The sequence below is a fragment of the Priapulus caudatus genome, unplaced genomic scaffold, assembly GCF_000485595.1.
Source record: "Priapulus caudatus unplaced genomic scaffold, Priapulus_caudatus-5.0.1 Scaffold63, whole genome shotgun sequence".
NCBI lineage: Eukaryota > Metazoa > Priapulida > Priapulimorpha > Priapulimorphida > Priapulidae > Priapulus > Priapulus caudatus.
Window position 1 is genome coordinate 586,216 of NW_014577124.1, and position 20,293 is coordinate 606,508.

General features: G+C 47.1%; 4 protein-coding genes across 4 annotated transcripts in view; 2 read left to right on the plus strand and 2 right to left on the minus strand.

Annotated features, from left to right (window-relative positions):
* LOC106821204 (uroporphyrinogen decarboxylase-like) overlaps positions 1-6,866 on the minus strand; it is a 24,091-nt gene extending 17,225 nt beyond the window's left edge. The window contains exon 1 of the mRNA XM_014825909.1: positions 6,796-6,866. Coding sequence (XP_014681395.1) covers positions 6,796-6,819 — 24 coding nt within the window. The 5' untranslated portion in view covers positions 6,820-6,866. The remainder of the gene's footprint in view (positions 1-6,795) is intronic.
* LOC106821206 (ATP-dependent Clp protease proteolytic subunit-like) lies at positions 3,924-13,961 on the plus strand. The gene is made up of 6 exons (XM_014825913.1): positions 3,924-4,029; positions 8,518-8,700; positions 9,090-9,186; positions 9,417-9,604; positions 10,523-10,628; positions 13,306-13,961. Exons 1-6 carry the CDS (start codon positions 4,018-4,020, stop codon positions 13,410-13,412), a joined length of 693 nt encoding a protein of 230 aa, XP_014681399.1. The 5' UTR covers positions 3,924-4,017; the 3' UTR covers positions 13,413-13,961.
* Positions 13,925-15,950, minus strand: LOC106821205 (exosome complex component RRP40-like). Its single transcript, XM_014825912.1, has 4 exons — positions 15,750-15,950; positions 14,851-15,000; positions 14,588-14,739; positions 13,925-14,363 (listed from the first exon to the last, which is right to left on the minus strand). Exons 1-4 carry the CDS (start codon positions 15,939-15,941, stop codon positions 14,147-14,149), a joined length of 711 nt encoding a protein of 236 aa, XP_014681398.1. The 5' UTR covers positions 15,942-15,950; the 3' UTR covers positions 13,925-14,146.
* A 72-nt stretch (positions 15,951-16,022) lies between these two features.
* On the plus strand, positions 16,023-17,788 carry LOC106821191 (amyloid beta A4 precursor protein-binding family B member 1-interacting protein-like). Its single transcript, XM_014825885.1, has one exon. The coding sequence runs from the start codon at positions 16,148-16,150 to the stop codon at positions 17,786-17,788; it is 1,641 nt and encodes a 546-aa protein (XP_014681371.1). The 5' UTR covers positions 16,023-16,147.
* Positions 17,789-20,293: the final 2,505 nt, after the last annotated feature.

The window sequence follows — 20,293 nt, forward strand, 5'->3', positions numbered from 1 at the left end:
CATTCTACACCAGTCCGGGCTCATTGTGTATCAGTCCGGATCCATGCTTTACCAGTCTGGACCCATTCGAGGATAGTCCGGACTCATTCTGCATCAGTCCGGACCCATGCTGTATCAGCACGACGACCCATTCTACATCAGTCCGGACCCATTCTCTATCAGTCCGAACTAGTGCTGTGCGTCGGATCCGATAATCCGAATCCGATCCGATCGAATCCGATCGGCCATTCGGATCGATTACAATTGGGTTAGAAGAATCGGATTCGGATTCGATTCGGATTCGGATTTCAAAATTTCGTCGGATTCGATCGGAGGTCGGATGTTCAAAAAAATGCTGTCGGATTCGATTCCGGATGCCGGGATCGGGAAGAAGTGTGCGGGTTTGTGTTGTGTGTGTGACAAGAGACGAGAGAGTAGAGAGACCAGAGAGGGCAGTGTGTATGTTCAGAGAGAGAGAGAGAGAGGTGTGCTGTGTGTGTTGCTGTGTTGACAGAGAGAGAAGAGGGTTGCGCTGTTGTGTGTGTGTGTGACAGAGAGAGACGGGAAGGACAGAGAACGAGAGAGGGAGGTGTATGTGTCAGAGATGAGAGAAGAAAAGAGAGAGGTGTGGTGCTGTGCGCGCTGCCGCTGGTGTGTGTGTGTTATGAGAGAAGAGAGAGAGAGAGAACTGAGAGGGAGTGTGTATGAGTCTGAAGAGAGAGAGGTCGCGCGCGCGCGCGCGCGCGAACGACGTCGTGTTTGTGTGTGTGTGTTGTGTCGTGTTGTGAGAGAGAGAGCGAGAGAAAGAGGAGACGTGCTTGTGTGTTTGTGTTGTGTGTGTGGAACACAGAGAGAGAGAGAGAGAGCAAGAGAGGAGAGAGAAGAGAGAGAGAGGAGAGAGAGCCGCGAGGAACAGAGAGGTGTGCTGCGCGTCGTGGTGTGTGCGTGTGTGTGTGTGTGCGTGTGTCGTGTGAGAGAGAGAGAGAGAGAGAGAAGAGAGAGAGAGAGCAGGAGAGAAGAGACGAGAGAAGAGAGAGAGGAAGAGAGAGAGGTGTGCGCGTCGTGTATCGGTGTGCAGTGTGTGGAAGAGAGAGAATGCGGTGCGGTGTTTGTGTTGCTGGTGGCTGTGCGCCGCGCCGGCGCGCGCGCGTGCTGTGTGTGTGTGTGTCGTGTGGTGTGTGCGGTTGTTGTTTGTGTGTGTGTGCGTGTGAGAGAGAGAGAAGAGAGAGAGAGAGAGAGAGAGAGTATGAGAGAGACGAGAGAGAGAGAGAGAGAGGTATGTGCGTGTTTGGGTTGTGTGTGCTGACAGGAGAGAGAACCAGAGGGATGCAAGGCAACTCAGCGTCATAAGCCGTTGACAACGTTGCATGGATTATCCGTTCCAGATCTCCCGATCACCGTTCTCTAACCTTTTCTTACGTCATCACAGATCCCCTTACACCCCATCCCTATCTCAACAACCCAAAGTTGATGTTGAAACAAGGAGTTATAACACGAATTGTACACAATGCGTCAGCACTATTTACAATTTCTATGTCCCCGGATTCGGGCCGGATTTCGGATCGGATTTCGGATCGGATTTAGCGACTACACATCGGATTCGGATCGGATTCGATTCAAAAATTCGCCATCGATTCGGATTCGGATGGGATTCAAAATAGGCCATCGATTCGGATTCGGATTCGGATTTTCAAAATGCTGTCGGACGGAATTTTTGGTCATGTCGATCCGACGCACAGGCACTAGTCCGAACCCTTTACTCACCAGTCCGGACTCGCATTATGTACCAGTCCGGCACATTTATATCAATCCGGCCACCCATTCTAACACCGTGGCCGGACTCATTCTGTTATCAGTCCGCCAATTCTATACCTGTCCGAGGACTTCATTATGTACAGTCCGGAACGCCATTCTGTATCAGTCCGGATGACATTATATATTCAGCCGTTATTATTTTCAATTATATATTAAGGAGGGGCTTCGCGGACCGCGGACCGAATGGATAAAAACCCGGACCGCGGACCACGAGGCTCAGAGGCCGGGTCCAGTCGCGGGTTGTTATGGCTAGAGTTTTCCTGTGCGCCGGACCGCATTCTTACACTCAGTCCGGACAGCTCATTATTTACCAGTCAGGACTCATTTTGCTGCATCAGTCCGGAGCCATGCTGTATCAGAAGCACGTGACAGCGCATTTCAGTCCGGGAACGCCATGCGCTGTAGATCAGTCCGGACCCATGCTGTATCAGTCCGGGACCCAAATTCAACTTCCAGTCCCGTGACTCAATTATGTACCCAGTCCGAACCGCATCTGCATCAGTCCGGTCCCAACGTGCGTGGCGTGGTGTGTGTGTGTGTGTGTGTGTGTGGTTGTGTGGTGTGTGTGTGGTGGTGTTGTGTGTGTGTATGTGCGTGTGTGTGTGTGGTGTGCGTGTGTGTGTGTGTGTTGTGTCGTGTGTGTGTGTGTGTGTGTGTGTGTGTAGTGTGTGTGTGTGGTGTGTGATGCGTTGTTGGCAGTACGTGGCTGCGTTGTGGCGCGCGCGTGTGTGTGTCTGTGTCCGGTACGTGCGTTCGCAGGCGTACGTACGATAAGTAAGGCGAGTGCGTGTGTGTGTGTAGTGTGTGATGCGCGCGTGCGTGGCGTCCACGTGCGGGATTATGCGTTTTTGCGTGGTTTGTGTCGGTGCTATGCGGGGGGGGGGGGCGTTGGCGCGCGTAGTATGTGTGGTGTATCTGTGCGCGCGTGTGCGTTTGTTTTGCGTGTTGTGTGTGTGTGTTGTGTGAGTGTGTGTGTGTGTGTGATGTGTGTGTGTCGCGCTGCGCGCGCGTGTTTGTGTGTGTGTGTGTGCGTGTGGTGTGTGTGTCTGTGTTTGTGGCGTGTACGTGCGTGTGTGTGTGTGTGTGCTGTGTGTTTCGTGCGGTTGGCGCGTGCGTGCGTGCGTGCTTAGTCGCCCGGTGACCGTGTGCGCACGTCGGTGTGTGTGTGCGTGTGTCTGTGGTGGCGCGCATGTGTTTTATGCATCGTGCGTGTGCATGCTGTTGTTGTGTTGTGTATGTGCGTGCGTGCTCGCATGCGCACTGTTGCGTTTTTTGGTGGTTGTGTGTGCCGTGTGTTTCTGGTGCCTGGCGTGCGTGTGGTGTCGCCCGTCGGTGTGTGTGCGCGCGTGCGTGTGTGCGGCGCGTGCGTTCTGTGTGCGTGTGTGTGCTGTGTGGTTTTCTTGTGTTGTGTTGTGTGTCGTGTTGTGTGTGGTGTGGTGTGTGTGTGTGATGTGTGTGTGTGTGTGTGTGTGTGTGTGTGTGTGTGTGTGTGTGTGTGTGTGTGTGTGTGTGTGTGTGTGTGTGTGTGTGTAATCCGGGTCCGAGTTTTATGCAGGTTTTCCGGGTTCTGGTCCGGGGTCCGGGTCTGGGTTTTATGCAGGTTTTCCGGGTCCGGGTCCGGGTCCGGGTCCGGGTTTTATTCACACCCGCCTGTGGGTACGTCGGCCTGGCAGGACAGATATCTAGCAACATTACTGCGTAATAATTCTGACATATTATTTGAACTACTAGAAGAATATAAAAAATATCTAAGATATATTGAAGTGTTACTGGGTTATTTTGACATTTAAAAGCACGACACAAGTAGGTTCGAGTCATTTCGGTATTTGGGAGGGTCCAGGATAGGTAACGTTTCCTTAGACTGGTCCACGCTCGACAGTTCCACTCGCGTTACACTGACTCGTCAGTGTAACGCGAGTGGAACTGTCGAGCGCGGACCAGTCTAACGTTTACTGAGGTTTACATAACTGACGTTACACATAAATATAATTAAAAATACAAGTTTTAATATAAATTTAAAATATTATATATATTTATAAACAAATATAAATATATTATATAATAGTGCTGACCCGTTTTCACGTTTCACTCAATACAGTTATATACCAAAAATCTAAGCAAGTAGACATAGAGAGGCAAACTGAAGGAGAAGCATCTGTTTTATTAGTAGACCTAGTTTCTACATGTACTATTCATTTATAATCTGGTACAAGAATAAAAATCATGACATTTATTGTAAGATTCCATTTCATTGTTGCATTTAAGACTGCCATCGCTTATTGTCATAAGGTGGTTTCGGTTTATAATGAACAATTATAGAATGCGCCGATTCCTGGCTAGTGCCAGTGTCAGTGACAGTGTAGCCCGACCAAACGGTGCGACGGATTGTCTATACATAATGTCCTATACATCCTAACCCTAGCGATACCGTTTCTCGGAGCTAAGTGACAGTGTAGCTCTAGTAGTAGTAGTACTATAGCCCGCGTACGTTGACTGCCGCAGGCGATCAATGTACGCGGGCTATAGTACTAGAGCTAGTGCCAGTGCAACTGTTGAACTGACTTACTACTACTACTACTACTAATACTAATAGGCCTACTGAGTCATTGACTGACTGAGTGTAGCCCCTTCGCTCCCTCTCGTTCAGGCTCTACGGTTAGCGCTGTACTACTACCAGTACCAGTAGCGGAGGCGAAGAGGCTACACTTGTAGAGCTACAAGACACCATTCTGTAGTCAGTAACGGTGGTACTATGTCGCGTCAATCATAAATGTACTATGGAGTATGGTATAAATTTGTGATTGCATAATTTGTGAAGCAGGTTATAATATACAGAGTGGCTAAATGCCCGGCAGCCGGCATATATCTGACGGCTGCCGGGCACGGTGTTCGATTTCTTAAATGCCCGGTAGTTTTTAATTTGGCCCTGGCTACGCGACCGGTTCCGGACGAGAAGCCGCTAGGCTACGCGTCGGGACATCCATCTCACACAGGAGCTTGCGACACGTACACGCATGATTGCGCAAATATTCGATTATATGCGGGCATATATTCCTCGCTTCCCATTGGTCGATTATATGCGGGCATATAATATGTAGTCATGTATTCTTGATTTTTGTCCACTGTGGCCAACCATACGCGTACAGTCGCCGCAGGCCTGCGACAACTGTACGCGGGCTATAGTACTAGAGCTAGGCCCAGCCGTGATCGGTGTACGAGAGACCGGCCGTCGCTCTGTGGCAAGTATCAGTGGCGCCCGCAGATAGAAGCACTGGAAGCGCTTCCAGTAAATTTTTGGTTAAAAAATTTTGTTCCTACATTTTGTTCCTAAATCTCTCTCGCAAGACTCACCAGATTGCATCTCCAGACGTCTACCATCCAAAAATTTTCAGGGGGGCATGCCCCCAGACCCCCCTAGCATGCAGCGCGCCTACGGCGCTTGCTTTTTATTATCACTGAGGATTTTATCCTGCTAGTGGCCAGTATAATCTTGGCGTCGCGATATTGAATGATATTCTCGAGCTAAGGGGTTGTCTGATACATCTATCAAATCCGGATGTTTGAAAGATGCACTGGTTAGAAACGTGTTTTCTCTGGGGTGTTTCTCGCTGCTTCTGTGCATTTCAGCTGCGGTGGTTCCTGGCTCCCACTCCTTTGCCTGTAGTGCATGTAGATGACGCCACACTGCAACACTCCACTCCCAATACCCGTGATTGCACACAGGACGAAAACCGATCTCATGTTTCCAGTTTGGTCCATCAGAAAGCCTGCAGTGAAACCAAACTACATGTTACTGCATGGTTAAGCAGAGAATTGTTCGATAGGTTAAATGATTAACATGTTAATTATGCAAACTCGATCGCTCCTCATTATTTTAGAGCTTCACTGCGTATATACCTGCGACCACTGGTCCAATTAGACCTCCTACGCCCCTGAAGAGACAGTAGATCGACTTCACCATGGGTATATTCTGTATGCCGAAGAGGTCAACCAGAATGCATGTCCGAAGGCTCTGTTTTACTCCATAGCTAGTTCCGTACAGCACACAGCAAAGCGCAAACACCCACAGTTCCGCCGCGAACAGAAACAATAGACTAATAATTCCACACGCCAGAGTCGCAACAGCGTAGACCAGCTGACGCGGGAACCATCGCCTGTCCCCTACGATTGCCACCAGGAAGCGACTCAGGACATTGCTGATGTTTAGCGTGGTCAGCATCAGTGCAGCTGACGCGAGACTCATGCCCTGTCTGGTGCCGTACAAAACCACGAATAATAGCACTATGCTGAGACCAATTCCGTATAGGACGTGACTCAGACAGTGAAGTCCGAATTTCAGCATATCGGTAGCGGGCATCATAAACCAGCGTTTATTTCTGAGTTTCTTTAGTTCTTCCTTTGCTGCTTTTGGTATATCACGCAAGAGGGCGCTAGCTGCTATGGTTTGAAGATACATCCCACCTATAATGATCATCGCACCTTGCCAGGTGTAAAGTTCTAAAATCTTGGCGCACAGTGGAGGACCGGTTAATGCGCCAAGTGCTGATAATGTTTGTATGAGACCTGTTGCCAGTGCGAGTTTCTTGTCAAAATAAAATGCAGTAATGGTTTGTGAAGGTGCGTAAATCATTCCTCTTCCTGTGCCTGCAAATAACCAGATCGAGTTACTGGTTAGTACATCGTTGCAATTTGTATATATTTTCTCACACACTACACATGCCTAGTGACCGTTGATATTTAAAACATAATATAAACATAATATCAGGAGCGTATAATGACAAATATTTGTCATTATACGCTCCTGATAATATATATAGCATGTGCCGTAATTTTCATAAAGCAGATAGAGAAACCATGATTGATTAGAGTAGGCCTACCATATAGTTAAAATATATTATATTTATTTAAAACATTATTTTATTTAAAGAGTGCCATTACGGGAAGCTATGATCATGATGTGGTTTCCTTGCTAGCAATAGCATGTAAAATTACAAATTATACCTGTTGCTTGGAGGGAGCTGCCATCTTGAATATTTCCAGTGGTTTATATTCGGTCCTCCTAAACACCAGAATGCTTCGAAATGACTAGAAATGTCTCAAAAGGTCTCTAAATGAATCACACACAAATCGTACGTCCGTGCGTACACGTGCGTCCGTCCGTGAGTACGCGCGTGCGTACGTAGCTACGTCCGTTCGTGCGTCCGTGCGTTCGTTCGTGCGTGCTTACGTCCGTGCGTGCGTCCGTCCGTCCGTCCGTGCGTACGTGCGCGCGTACGTCCGTGCGTCCGTGCGTGCGAACGTCTGTGGTGCGTGCGTCTGGGCGTCCGTCCGTGCGTGCGTGTGTCCATCCATGCGTGCGTACGTCCGTGCGTGCGTACGTGCATATGCGTACGTGCGTGCCGTACAAATGCGTGCGTGCGTGCGTAGGCCTACGTGAATGCGTGCGTGCGTGCACGTACGTGCTTACGTGAATGCGTGTGTGGGTGCATACCTGTATGCGTGCGTGCCCCGTGCGTGCCTGTGTAGGTAGGCCTACATGCATGCGTGCGTACGTAGGCCTACATGGGTGCGTATATGTACGTACGTGCATGCGTATGTGCGTACGTACGTGTATGGGTCCGTGCGTACCTGCATGCTTGTGTACGAACGTGCGTGCGTGCGTGCGTGCGCGCGTACGTGTATGCGTGCGCGCGTGCGTGCGTCCGTTCGTTCGTGTGTGCGTGCGTGAGCGTGTGGTGTAAGTGTGTCACCCTCACACTTTTTTGAAAAATCAGTTACTTCTGGCCCCCTCTCCACTATTGCTGAGAGGGTCTATGTCCCCCAGGGTACTGCCGGAACGTACCCTGGTACTATCTAATATGCCGGACCGTACCTCGCCTACTCCACTAACGAGTCAGCGCGATCACTGTGTGAGTGGATGTCCGGACGCGTAGCCTGGAGGCTAGGCGACCGGTTCCGGACGCGTAGCCACTTCGTTTTAATTTTCAGCGTTATCTCAAGTAAACAAGGGTTAGGGTTAGGAACTGCCTGGCATTTAGGAAATCGAAGACTGTGCCCGGCTGCCGGGCATATAGCCACAGCGTATAATATAAATATAATAAATCTTATAATCACAATAATGCCGTATTCTAAATTAAAACATTTATTATTCGCCTACATTTATTTCAAAGTCACAACTGTTAGGTTAATTTATAAGTATAGCCAGTGTCTTGTGCTAGATTAGCTCAACCTCAGCCCTTTACTCGGAAGAATACTTGTTGGGCGTTAGGTCATGCAGCTAGTTAGTCGTGGTCAGAGTGGAGGTGTTAATCTGATTTAGCTTTGGTTCAGATGTCTGTTTCCAGAAATGACACTAGACATGTTGTGAAAATCCTTGTAAATAGAAAAAATAAATTTTCCGATCCAATAGCCATTGCCAATTAAAACTAGGCAAAACATCTTGAGTCGTTGTAAATGATGACTCATTGGCCAGGATCGAACAACATATCATAGAAATAAATTCTCACAGTACTTTTGGATCTGGCAAATCTCTAATGCAAGTAACAGAACCTAAATGATAAAATGTTAACTTGCAACAAAATATTACTTCTGGTGAAACTGTGCATGTTTTTTTATTGTAATTAGGTGGCACGAACAGAATACTGGTATATTAATATGCATTCTTGAAATATACTAGACAGTGTATTGCACACCAATCGCGTCACTAACAATGGGCATTTTCAGGTCAAGCAGTTGCTTAAGCAATGTTCTGCCGTAGCTACATGTCACGTAAGAGCCTTTCACTGTGCAACCCAGTTGCACCGACCGCTAGTGCCCATAGTGATTGAGCAAACAGGACGGGGTGAGCGAGCTTATGACATCTACTCCAGACTGCTCAAGGAACGAATCATCTGCATTATGGGCCCGGTAGGTTTTATTTGCAGAGCAGCCAGCAACAGAACTAAATATACCCCCAGGGGTAGAAATTAACTTTTGAACAAAGGAGTCCATTAAACTCTCTGCCCTCAAAAAGAGGGAGTCCACAGCAAAATGAGGGAGTCCGTAGTCTGAAGTTCAAAATTAAAGATTTGCTGAAAAAATTCTGTAATTTTCGTGAGCCCGTGCTCTGGAATGAAGTAGTTGGTGTAGCAGAATTTTTAGGGAGTCGCACGGACTCCTGTATATGTCAAATTAGGGAGTCCAACAGTAAATCAGGGAGTATTTGACTCCGGACTCGCGTTCATTTTGCACCCTGTACCCCTGTTGTCTATGCGGTGTAATATCGACGTGACAAATGCAGTACTTTCTGTTTCCAGATTTCAGATGAAATGTCCAGTTTAGTAGTTGCTCAGCTGTTGTTTCTACAGTCCGAAAGTAACAAGAAGCCTGTTCATCTTTATATCAACAGTCCAGGTGAGAATATCTAAGATTCTATAGCCAGAGGGTATCTAACAAGAAATCAGAATTTATAGTGAATGCATGCTAACTTAAGAATCAGAAATGTGTATGTCGTTGTTGACTAAATTTACTAGGTAGTAAGATAACCTTGATAAAAAAAAACTGCAGCTCGCCAATTACTTTCAACTACTGTTTAGACATTACTGCCTTGCTTCGGAAGTGTTCACACCAGATTACTTTTCTAGGTGGAGTGGTGACAGCGGGGCTAGGGATATATGACACGATGCAGTACATCATGCCACCTATAAATACATGGTGTGTCGGACAAGCCTGTAGCATGGCGTCATTACTGCTCAGTGCTGGTACGCCAGGCATGCGACACTCTTTGCCAAACTCCCGGATCATGATTCATCAGCCCTCTGGACATGCAATGGTAAGGGGATTTAAGCTGGGTTTACACTACCAACTTTTTGCTGGAAAGTTGATGAGCTGATAAACGTTTCTACTACTCGACCGAAAGTCGGCAGTCTGAGCTTAAAATTTGAGGGAAATGCTATCCCCCGGTCGTGGAGGGACAGTACCGCAACGTGGCAGCACTAGTGTTAGGATTAGGGTTAGGATTAGGGTTAGGGTTAGAGTTAGAGTTTTTGCATCATGATATCTGTCCCCACACCATAGATTAATTTTTGTGGATGACACCCCTATATATAGATATCCGATATATAGATATTTAGTGTTATGGTTACTGTTAAGTTTGGAAGTATACGTCAACTGTATCACGTGTCCATCCCTCCACGCCTGGGGGATAGCAACACCCAAAATTTGAGCGCTCAACAAGCTGATAGGGACTAGTTGAGAAAGTATAGACCATGTTCTATTTTCTCAACCTTTGGTCAGCGAGTTGATCAAGTTTTCGCGACTCAGCCACTCTGATAATAGCATTCATGAGGTGTGTGCCTCCACCCAGGGGGAGAGCACATTTTTGCTATCGGTGCCACATTGGCGCGAATTAATATGTGCAAAAATTCGTATCCACGTCGCCCCGCGCGCACACCAAGGCTTAAATGTTGAAACGTTTGCCGACTCGTGGTCGATAATGTAAAAACTTTGAACATCTAATAGAGAGGTTGATAGAACGTTGAAAAAATAATTATCTCGTCAATTTTTCCAGTGTAAACCAAACCCAGCTTTACTCACTGGTTGTATTTCGTGAAAGTTGTGCGACTCATAGTTAACTGATTTAGAATTTTAAAAGTAATTAGTAATTTTTTCAATATGTCTGCAGTGCATCTATCTGTCATTTTTCAACTTTAGGTATTATTAATACTGACAACTGTGATTTTTTTTATAGGGCCAGGCTACTGATATCATGATCCATGCAGAGGAGATTCTGAAGTTGAAAAATGGGCTTAACAAGATGTATGCCAGACACTCAGGGCAACCTATAGAAATAATAGGTATTCCACAGTGTGACCTAGCTGACTAAACTTAAAGGATTTATTTCGAAATCATTGCTCAGAAATGCACAATCTGAAAAAAATATAGTGAAACGTAGTCTCACCTCTTAGCAGAGAATATTACTGACTAGCGGGATACCCGGCATTGCCCGGGGAAATCAGTGGCGTTACTGAGGTGTACGCTTGGTTGAAATGAAAATACCCAAAAAATCTAACTATCTATCTATCCATGCATTCATCCATCCCATTCCATCCCATTCCATCCCATTCCATCCCATGCCATCCCATGTAATCCCATCCCATCCCATCCCATCCCATCCCAAACAGTAAAAAATAATAAGAAATCAAAAGACAAAAGACATTAAAAATAAAAATAATTAATAAATTACAAAAATAATTAATTAAATAAATTTAAATTAAATTAAAAATTAAAAATAATACATACTAAAGAGGTATGTAAAGGGAAGAAAGGGGCAAATTAGTTCCCCATCTGGGACTCGAACCCGGAATCCCAGTGTAGGAGACGGATGTTCTAGCGATTAGGTCACTGCGCCGTTAAGCGCCGTGGATTCACACGTACGTGATGTTAATCTGTACGCACCGCCATCTATTGATGAATATAATTTTTATCAATTTTTAACTTTTTAAAATTTTTGTTTCCGCCAGAACCACCTCACAGACGTGCCGATTCTGAAAATATCTTTAGTTTTCCTCTAGGCTGTGGAGTTCTCTAGTTATGCGAGTACGGACTAATTCGGCTGAACAACTTTATATATATAGATTAGTGATTATACTAACTTGAAAAACACTAAGAATTTATGCTGTCATAGCATAGAAAATCGGAATTGAACACGCCGTAACACCATGGCATATTTGATTATAGCGACAATAAATTTGCAAATGGCATCTTAGTGCACCAATAAGTTACAAGTGCACCCATTGTGCACCAAATTCAAACAAAAGGACATCGGATTCTGTGTAATTGACTCTATTTTTATTTTGAAATTGGCCAATATCTCGCACTATTGCGAGATAGTCCAATTCATAAGAAATGGCGGCAGTAATCAAATAGCGTAATCAAAACTAGAATCGTGCACGTTTTGGTGAATATAGCCAAGTACGAAGGTTCTAAGACATGTTAGCGTTACTCTAGAGTCAAGACAGTTTCTGTTACTCAAGCAATAATGGCAAGTGTCGTAAAAGTGGAGAAAACACGAGACTGGTTGCAGTTACGTTTGAAATAAAGGCTTTAAAATTGTTGTATACGGCATGCCTAACTAATTATATTTTTTTTACATATGCGTTTTTAGCTCATCTGACGTAGTCAGATGCAGCTTGTAGAATCGCATGATCGTCCGTCCGTCCGTCCGTCAACAGTTGGGCATAAATCTTAACCGCTCGACGTACGGTCACGATATTCGGCACATCGGGCGGGATCGTCAAAACGAGTTGAGATGTCGAAGCTGGGGGTCAAAGGTCAAAGGTCAAAGGTCAAGAGGTGTAAAAGAAGGGGGAACATTCACTCCTTAACTTAAGGTATAGGGAGGAAATGCAGAATTGCGGCACAAATCTAAACTGCTCGACCTAGGCTCGTGATAGTCGGTGTATAGCATCATGGTAGGAAAAGCCATCACTGTGCCAAAATTGGAGGTCCAGGTCAAAGGTCAATGGGCACAGGGCAGATTTTAGACATTTTCTGAGGACATGGTCTGGCGGAGCGATTGAAAAACTTTTTTGTTTCAGCGGTGACCTAGCATTTTTATGGCTTTATTGAAAGGACCATGAAATGTACTTTCCGCTGACATGCAAAGAGTAAGTGTCCGGATAACCTTTTGACCTCAAGAGGAGGGTTAAACATGGATTTGTTTCTCTCAACTGCGTTGGCGAGTACCTGTGGGTGTGGAAGCTCCCATTTTACAGTGAAATTCCACACATAACTCTTTACTTGAACAACGCTTACTTAGGAGATAATGACATGACTTATATATAGATTCTGTAGTGTACATAGTTGGAATACAGTAACTAGCACTCAATATAATTACCCAGGAGTGAGGCTGCGGATTTCCCAGACTTAATTTTCTCATCAATTTTGGCACCAATATAGACGCAAGGTGTACGTTCTTGAGCTTATTCGGTCCACTAATCACTGGCGCTACCTTGTACTGAAATTAGTTTAGAGATATTTGCTATCGTATTGCTGTAAATTGTAATCTTGCACGAGCTGCTCTGGCCTCTGTTGTATCAACCATTAAGCTATTTTTAACGAGCCAGATGTGCCTCGCAAGAGGTTCAAGTACCTTTTACCTGACACCATAGAACAGCACGTTATTGTATAGTAATAATATGGTAATTATTCGCCTCCTGCTTTTTGCAATTCGTCGTCATCAGCTGACAGCTGGCATTGCTGCAATGCTTTTGCTGACGTGCAACGATGCCTTTGATAGCGGCCCGCCATCTATCGGAATTTTATTACACTAGTTTGAAGTGTTGTTTTTTTTGGGTTAGAAATGAACGTATGTATAGGACGTCTTGCTATGCACAAATGAATTTATCAGCAGAACACCAGACACCAGATGAGCCCTGTTGCTCTGCGGCACTTGTTGTAAAAATGTTCTTCAGTTGTGCATTCCTTGAATAGGCTATATTGGAATTGATTGTAATGTGCATATCTTTACAGAAGTAGCAATGGAGAGAGACAGGTTCATGAGTGCACAAGATGCTAAAGAGTTTGGACTGATTGATAAAGTCTTGGAGCACCCACCGTTAGAAAATGGAGACAAATGAAAGTCATGTAATATTAGGTTTGACGTGTCACCGGTATTTGAATACGTAAGATAGTGGGTTCGATTTTGAAGAACATTTGTCTGGTGTATTTATTTTTGCTAAGGCACTCGGGTACTATACAGAGTGAGTGTAGCGCAGGTGAGTGCAGCAATGTATTTGAACACCAGGTAGCAGTGTAGTGGTTATCTCACAATTGGCAGTTCAGTCATTCACCGCTGCGAAAATAGGAGACGTGCACATGTCAGTACCACAGTCGTGCATTTATGTTCCTGTGGGATATGTAAGGGTTTAATGGTATATAAATGCGTTTCTGTGCCGACAAGACCCAGGGCCGATATTCTACATAGTATCACTATGTAATAAATATTGTTATTATATCCACATCATAATACAGTATTACTGTAAATTAAATCAAATGCATTACTATGTTGTAAGGCAACCAGTTGGATCCACGATATACGTACTTTAACAAATGACAGCTACTGATAACCATGTTTACATTTACACATGGATTATCTCATAATAAATTGTTGTTTATTGTTTTCTAGACGTCTTGTTTTCTGTCTTGACTATATACAAAAATCACATAAAAGCACACGTGTGGCCTATGAATATTAGCACAATTGTTCCTGCTAGCATGGTCCCAAGCATACTGAAGAGTGTTTGTGCCAACTCCAACAACGACGCTGACACCGACATTCTGTTGGAGGATGGACTTGTTGGCAAACCGCCAATCACTCGAAACCTTGCAGCGAGTCCACAACTTTTTTACTCATGATCTGCACTTCTTCGTCGCTCATCAGTTCTGATCGGCAGATCGCGTTGCTGATGGCAATAGTCTCTCTCACTGTGTGACAGTGAAGCCAGATGCGTCCGTTCATCCCAATGGCAACCTCGTATTGTATGGCCTTTCCCAGGAATGTTAGAACATTGAACTTATTTCTTAGAAGCCTGGAACATAGCATGGAAAAAATGCAAACATTGACATCGGATGCGCAAATACATGTACGTGTGTGTGCATGTGGCGCATGTGAGTGGGAATGTGTTTTTCGGTGTGTATTGGGTCATTAAAACAACTTGTTAAAAAGCAACCTCATGGTCAAACAGTCCCATTGATTATCACTTGCATATATATACTAAAATATTCCTGAATGTATACAACTAAGTTGACTCACTGTCTCACAAGGCCAATACTGCATTGGAGAAGGAATCCCTCGTTCGGCAGAATTCCTAGTCCAGAACTTCTACCATAGCTGTCGATGCAGACCAACTCTGGCTCACAGTCCTTATTGGCCACCAACAACTTTGCATTTACACAATCGCCAACCTAAGGTTTCAAGGGGAGAAATAACGTATAAGTCACTGTAAACATGATTGCTAATCGATAAGACATCTATCAAATTTCATCAGCAAAGTGACTATTCTGAGGCAAACTCACATTCAAGTTGGGTCTGTTGCGCTTCGTTGCAGCTTCGAAGGCCATGAAAGATAACGATGCTGGTTCACTGCTGCCGATGTCCACTTTAAAAACGTCTCCTTGTTTGGCTGTAACAATGCCAATCACATTGTCTCCTCTTGCTGGAACATACTGAAAAGCACACACAAACACACGATTAAGATGAAATTCACGAAGATGTACCACGGTTCTTGTCAGGCCTTTAACGCATGCCTGGTCCAACATGCCTTCAAATCTGTAGCTAATTTGTGATATTGCATAACCAATCACATATAATAATTAACTGTTCCAACATGCTTTAATTGCCTAGTCGACATGCCTTAATTTCCAGCTATTTGCTTTTGACAATCTTAATACAGTCATGCTGTGGTTTCACAGCTTGATGTATAGCTCTCCAAACTAATTGAGTTTTTACACATAATTATTAGATTCTTATTAGCGAATGGGGATGAATTGCTCAATTGGTGAATTGTCCGACATGGCCTCTAAAATCCTGAGGAAGAACCCTGTCTCTGTGTATCATACTACACAAATATATAAAAGTGTAGAAGAGCATATTTAAAGCCATAGCTTGTATAATTACATATACTAGTTTTTTGATAGCATTTTACTTTTTTAGGCCTAAATTTTGTACTGATTGTTTTTGCACGAATCATGTCACTGAGCCTGTACTGTACTCTGTAGTCTGTACTGTAGTCGAGTACTCTAACATTAATATCATTTATTAGAAATAAAATTCATTTTCTTGTAATAAATATAATATAATTTCACAGTATCAGTAGTAGAACTTGTATTGCATCAAATTCATCAACAAATTCAAATTCAAAATCAATGCTCAAAATCAAGATCAACAAGGCATTGCAGCAAGCGAAGCGGTTTACCCTTTTTTGGTGGCAATCAACCCAAAATACACTGGGTTCTCTATGCCTGAGAATTCCACTTTTTGTCACAGCTATATGAGAACCATCGCGTATGAGACCTGGGCCTACTGTTACTTTAATTTTCCCTTTTTTCTCATCCAAATTCTGTAATATGTCACCAGGAATAACAACTTTCCCTATCGAGTCTTCCATGCTGGTACGCTGGTGCTGCCACCTCTAAACATAAACTTCCGGTCGTCCTTCATCACCATCCGGTATTGCCATTTTTGGTTGTTCGTGTGTTAGTGGTGGTCTCGTCGTTTGCTCCGTTGTTTAAATCAAAAATTAACACAATGTCGTGATATTTAAGTCGCCGGACAAGCAAATGTGACAAAACGAAAGACAATATCTGTCGTAAAATGGCCGGGACTTCGTCGCTCGAAGATCTCGCGTCGTTCAGCGATGCCGAAGCCGATAGCGATGTCGAGTCGGACGGGTCCGACGAGGCGACCAAGATCCTCGGAGACATGCTCGGCGAGTTGGAAACACTGCAAATGGAACTGGGCGAGGAGCAGGGATACAGTCAGTCGTTGAAGTCCGCCGAACCGTCAGATCTTCGGGACCGATCTTCCGCGCCGGGGAAAGCGGCGGACGGTCGCCGTGCGGAGCCGCCTCTGGAGACCTACCGCAAGTCGAAGTCGCACGACGACTCGGCGCTGGACCTCGACGAGCTGCTAGGTGAGCTGTGCATGCTCGAGAACGTGCTCTCGCGTAACAGCGTACTCGACCTCTCGAAACTCTCCTGCGACGACACCCCGCCACTCGCCGCAGCGCCGCCGCCGCCGCGTAAACCGGCCGCCGAGCCGCAGCAGCAGCACGATCCCGCGGGCCATGCAGCGAGCAACGCCACGCGCGAGGCGCCCCCTGCTGGCTCCCCTCCCCCACCGGCAACGGACGACGCCGACAACGACTCGGCGTTCTGCGACTACGAGTCGCTTCCGTCGTCCGAGTCGTGCACGTCGACGGCGCAGCGCGACGAGCCCATCGCCACAGCAACAACAACAACAACAACAACAACGCCCGCCGCACTGCCGCTGTCCGACGAGGAGGTAAAGGCGCAGCGCATCCGCGTCGCCCTCGACAAGATCCGTGAGGCGAACGTTCGCAAGCTATACGTTAAAGTGTTTGCGGTCGACGGCAGCACGAAGAGCCTGCTCGTCGACGAGCGACAGTGCGCGGGCGAGGTGTGCGCGATCCTCGCCGACAAGTTCCACGTGCCGCTGACGCCGCGCTGGTGCCTTGTCGAGGTGCTGCCGCCGCTGCACGTTGAGCGCACGTATGAGGACCATGAGTCGGTCGTGCGCAACCTCGTGCGCTGGCCGCGCTCTGCCGCCGCCACGCACCGGCTCGTCTTCGCCGAGCGCGACGACAAGTACGATCTGTTTGCGAACCCACAGCGCTACCTCCTGACGGCGAGCTCGTCCGAGCTCGGCCGCGAGATGAGCGACGCGAAGAAACGGAGACTCGTCGAGGAGTTCTTTGGCGGCAGCGGCGGAGAGCCGCGCGTCCCCGACGCCGACGGCACCCTGCACTTGAAGGTCGACGGTAAGAAGGCGTGGAAGCGGCACCACTTTGTGCTGCGCGCGTCAGGGCTCTACTACGTGCCGAAGGGCAAGGCGAACAACCTGAAACACCTCGTGTGCCTCGCGAAACTCGACTCGCTCGACGTGTACGGCTCGCTCGACTGGCGGAAGAAGTACCGCGCGCCGACCGAGTTCGGATTCGCGCTCAAGCACCCGCAGATCATGAAGGCCGGCAAGCACGTGAAGTACCTGTGCGCGGACGATGAGCGAGCGCGCGCGCGGTGGATGATGGCGATACGCGTCGCCAAGTTCGGACGCCAGCTCCATGACAACTGGCAGCGGCTGCAGCGGACGATCGCGAGCGACGCCGCGGAGGCGTGGTCGGGCGGCGACGGCGGCAGCACGTTCCTGCCGAGTTTGAACGGCAGCAGCAGCAGCGGATCACTGCCCGGTATCAACGTCGTTGGACTGAGGTAAGTCACGCCGGCGGCTCTGACACTGAAGGAATGCATGTGGCGGCATTTTACTTGCCTGGTACTCCGGTGTGCTTGTCATGCGCACAGGCACTTGGAAGTCTCAATAAAAAAAAAAAAAGGTAAATGAACACGAAATGTATTTACTACCAAAGTCTTAATGTTTCTCTACTCTATTTCGCCTATAATCACCTGTAAATGCCGGTCAAATGCTCATCTGCAACACACAAGTACACCGCACGCTAGCTGCTGCCCACTGACACATAAATATATAGCAGGTAGGAAAGCGTGCTGCCAAAATTTGCTCGACGCTCGCTTGATTTCAATTTTCATACGAATACAACACAAATATTCAACCATCCTACTCCATCTTTGTTTCTATTTGAAGAACAGTGTTCACTTGTTATAAAAACATACTGCAGCTAGCGTACGGCGGCCAGCGTGTGACAGTGTGTTGCAGATGAGCATTTGGACGGCATTTACAGGAAATTGTCGGCAATCTTTGGTAGTAAATAGATTTCGTATATTAATTTAGCATTATATTTTATTGAAACGATCCAAGTGCCTGTGGTCCCGCGTTGCCAATGAATGAGCATGTGGCGGCGTTTGAAGGGATAGTAGACTCTAGGATTTTACTGCATACAACTGTACTTACTGTATAACAAATCGTCTATACCCACACACAGTTTGTTACCAGATACCTAATTTGATTGTTATAATGAATAACACATCAACGCTTCGAAATTTGAACGGCGCCATGACACCCGCGACCGTGCTGCCACCCTGAAAAAGTTGCGTATTTGCCAATTTATTTTGCACGTTACAGACCAAGGGCTAATCACAAAGGTGCAATTATATTCATACCTAAACGCTATTTAAACCGAACGATGTTCAGTTTTAGGACAAATTTATCCCATAATATAACTGAAACTATATGTCGTTTATAAGATATTACAAGATCTTTTGGCTATTAAATTAAATAAATAAGAAACACCCTCGTCTGTAGCCGCTTGCGCTGAAAAGGGTTTGCGCAACTTATGCAAGATCGTGCGCTTTGAGTGCCGCCAGCGTCGTTGTAAATAAGACTGTAGTCGTTAGTTTTAAAAACATTTTTAAATATATTTCTAATGGTGATTGAACCATGAAAACATTTTTATGTAGGCGTAAATTTTTAACGCATAAAAATAACTGAAAACAACCCTAGAACCTAGAGTAAACGAACCCTTTAACTTGCTGTACTCCTCGCCATGTGCTTGTCCTGGCGGTTGCCAACATACGGCGCATGGAGGCATTTTACCTTGCTTTGTTCTCCCCACGCGCTTCATGGCGTGCGCTAACGAAGACGCACATGAGGCGTCTATCTTGATATGTTTAGTGTATTCGGTAGATTTAAATATGACAAAATTGTCGTAAATGCAACAGTTGCTGGTAACGCAGTGGCAGATGACGTCCTGATGACAGAATTTCGCTAACGCGGTTTTCCCAGATCGGCGATTCGGCATTTAAAACAGGTGTTTAATATGTCAATCAGAAGCCGGCAAGCAGGGATTGTCAGTGAAAATTCAGTTTGCGGTATATCTTACTTTAGGCTTGTTACGTCCTTTGTATATTTATGAGATGTACCAGGCTGTGAGATGACAGGGCATGGAACTGCTCAGTGTGATCTCAACTTTTTTGCGCTACTCATATCTCTCAATGATGCCTTCAAGCTCATATGCGTATAATTCAGTAGAGAAGACCTCTCGTCTGGCAGAACGCTCGATCGGCAAACTCGCGCAGAGCAGCGCCTCAGCGCGCTGCTCGTCCGCAGAGCTCGGCTCAGAACAGCATGACGCTACAAGGGCGCCACCTGGTGGGCGCCGCCCCTGGCGGAGGACATAGTGCCCGGCAGGCTGGCCCACCGGCCGCAGGACGGCGGCAAATAAGCGGCGAGGAGAAGGCGAGGCCGGAACCGTACGTCGACGCGGCCGCAAGCTCGGCGGGGTGGCGCCCCGTGTGGTGATGGATGAGGCGCACAGCCTTGCCTGCGCCGGCGCGCTCCAAGCGCACCCGGCGCCTTCGTCTCTGCGCACCATCGACAGCAGCCGCGGGCGGCGAGTCGGGCTGCCGCGCACCGCCGCACCACGACCGCCCGTGACGCGCAACGCAGCAGTCAAGAAGACACGCAATCCTAACGTTGTAGCCGACGACGAAGATGCTCGCCGGGCCCACGGCCGACGTGCCGTCTTCGCGCGCGAGGCAGCCTCTCGAAGCCGCCGCGGCGCCGGAAATGTGGCGCAATAGCCAAGCTGCGCCGAGGCGGACGCGGTCAACTTCGCCGCTCGCGGCGCAGACTCCGCTCGTGACGTGCGGGTCGCCCGGGGGCGGGCCGCCACCCCGCCGCCCGTCGCGAGGACTTCCGTCGGCAGACCGGCCGCGCGTTCGCCGCGGCCGCACTGCCTGCCGCCGCCGGGCCCGCATTGTCGCGTGGACGCAACCGAAGGTCGCGGTCGTCGCCGCAGGCACCGCG

Coding starts and splice junctions, on each gene's coding strand:
- LOC106821206 (XM_014825913.1), top strand. Junction 8,701..9,089: donor TCATCTGCATTATGGGCCCG/GTAGGTTTTATT, acceptor TTCTGTTTCCAG/ATTTCAGATGAAATGTCCAG. Junction 9,187..9,416: donor TCTTTATATCAACAGTCCAG/GTGAGAATATCT, acceptor TTACTTTTCTAG/GTGGAGTGGTGACAGCGGGG.
- LOC106821205 (XM_014825912.1), bottom strand. CDS start 15,941: ATGGAAGACTCGATAGGGAAAGTTGTTATTCCTGGTGACATATTACAG. Junction 15,001..15,749: donor TTGATTGCCACCAAAAAAGG/GTAAACCGCTTC, acceptor TGTGCTTTTCAG/TATGTTCCAGCAAGAGGAGA. Junction 14,364..14,587: donor AGTATTGGCCTTGTGAGACA/GTGAGTCAACTT, acceptor GCTATGTTCCAG/GCTTCTAAGAAATAAGTTCA.
- LOC106821191 (XM_014825885.1), top strand. CDS start 16,148: ATGGCCGGGACTTCGTCGCTCGAAGATCTCGCGTCGTTCAGCGATGCC.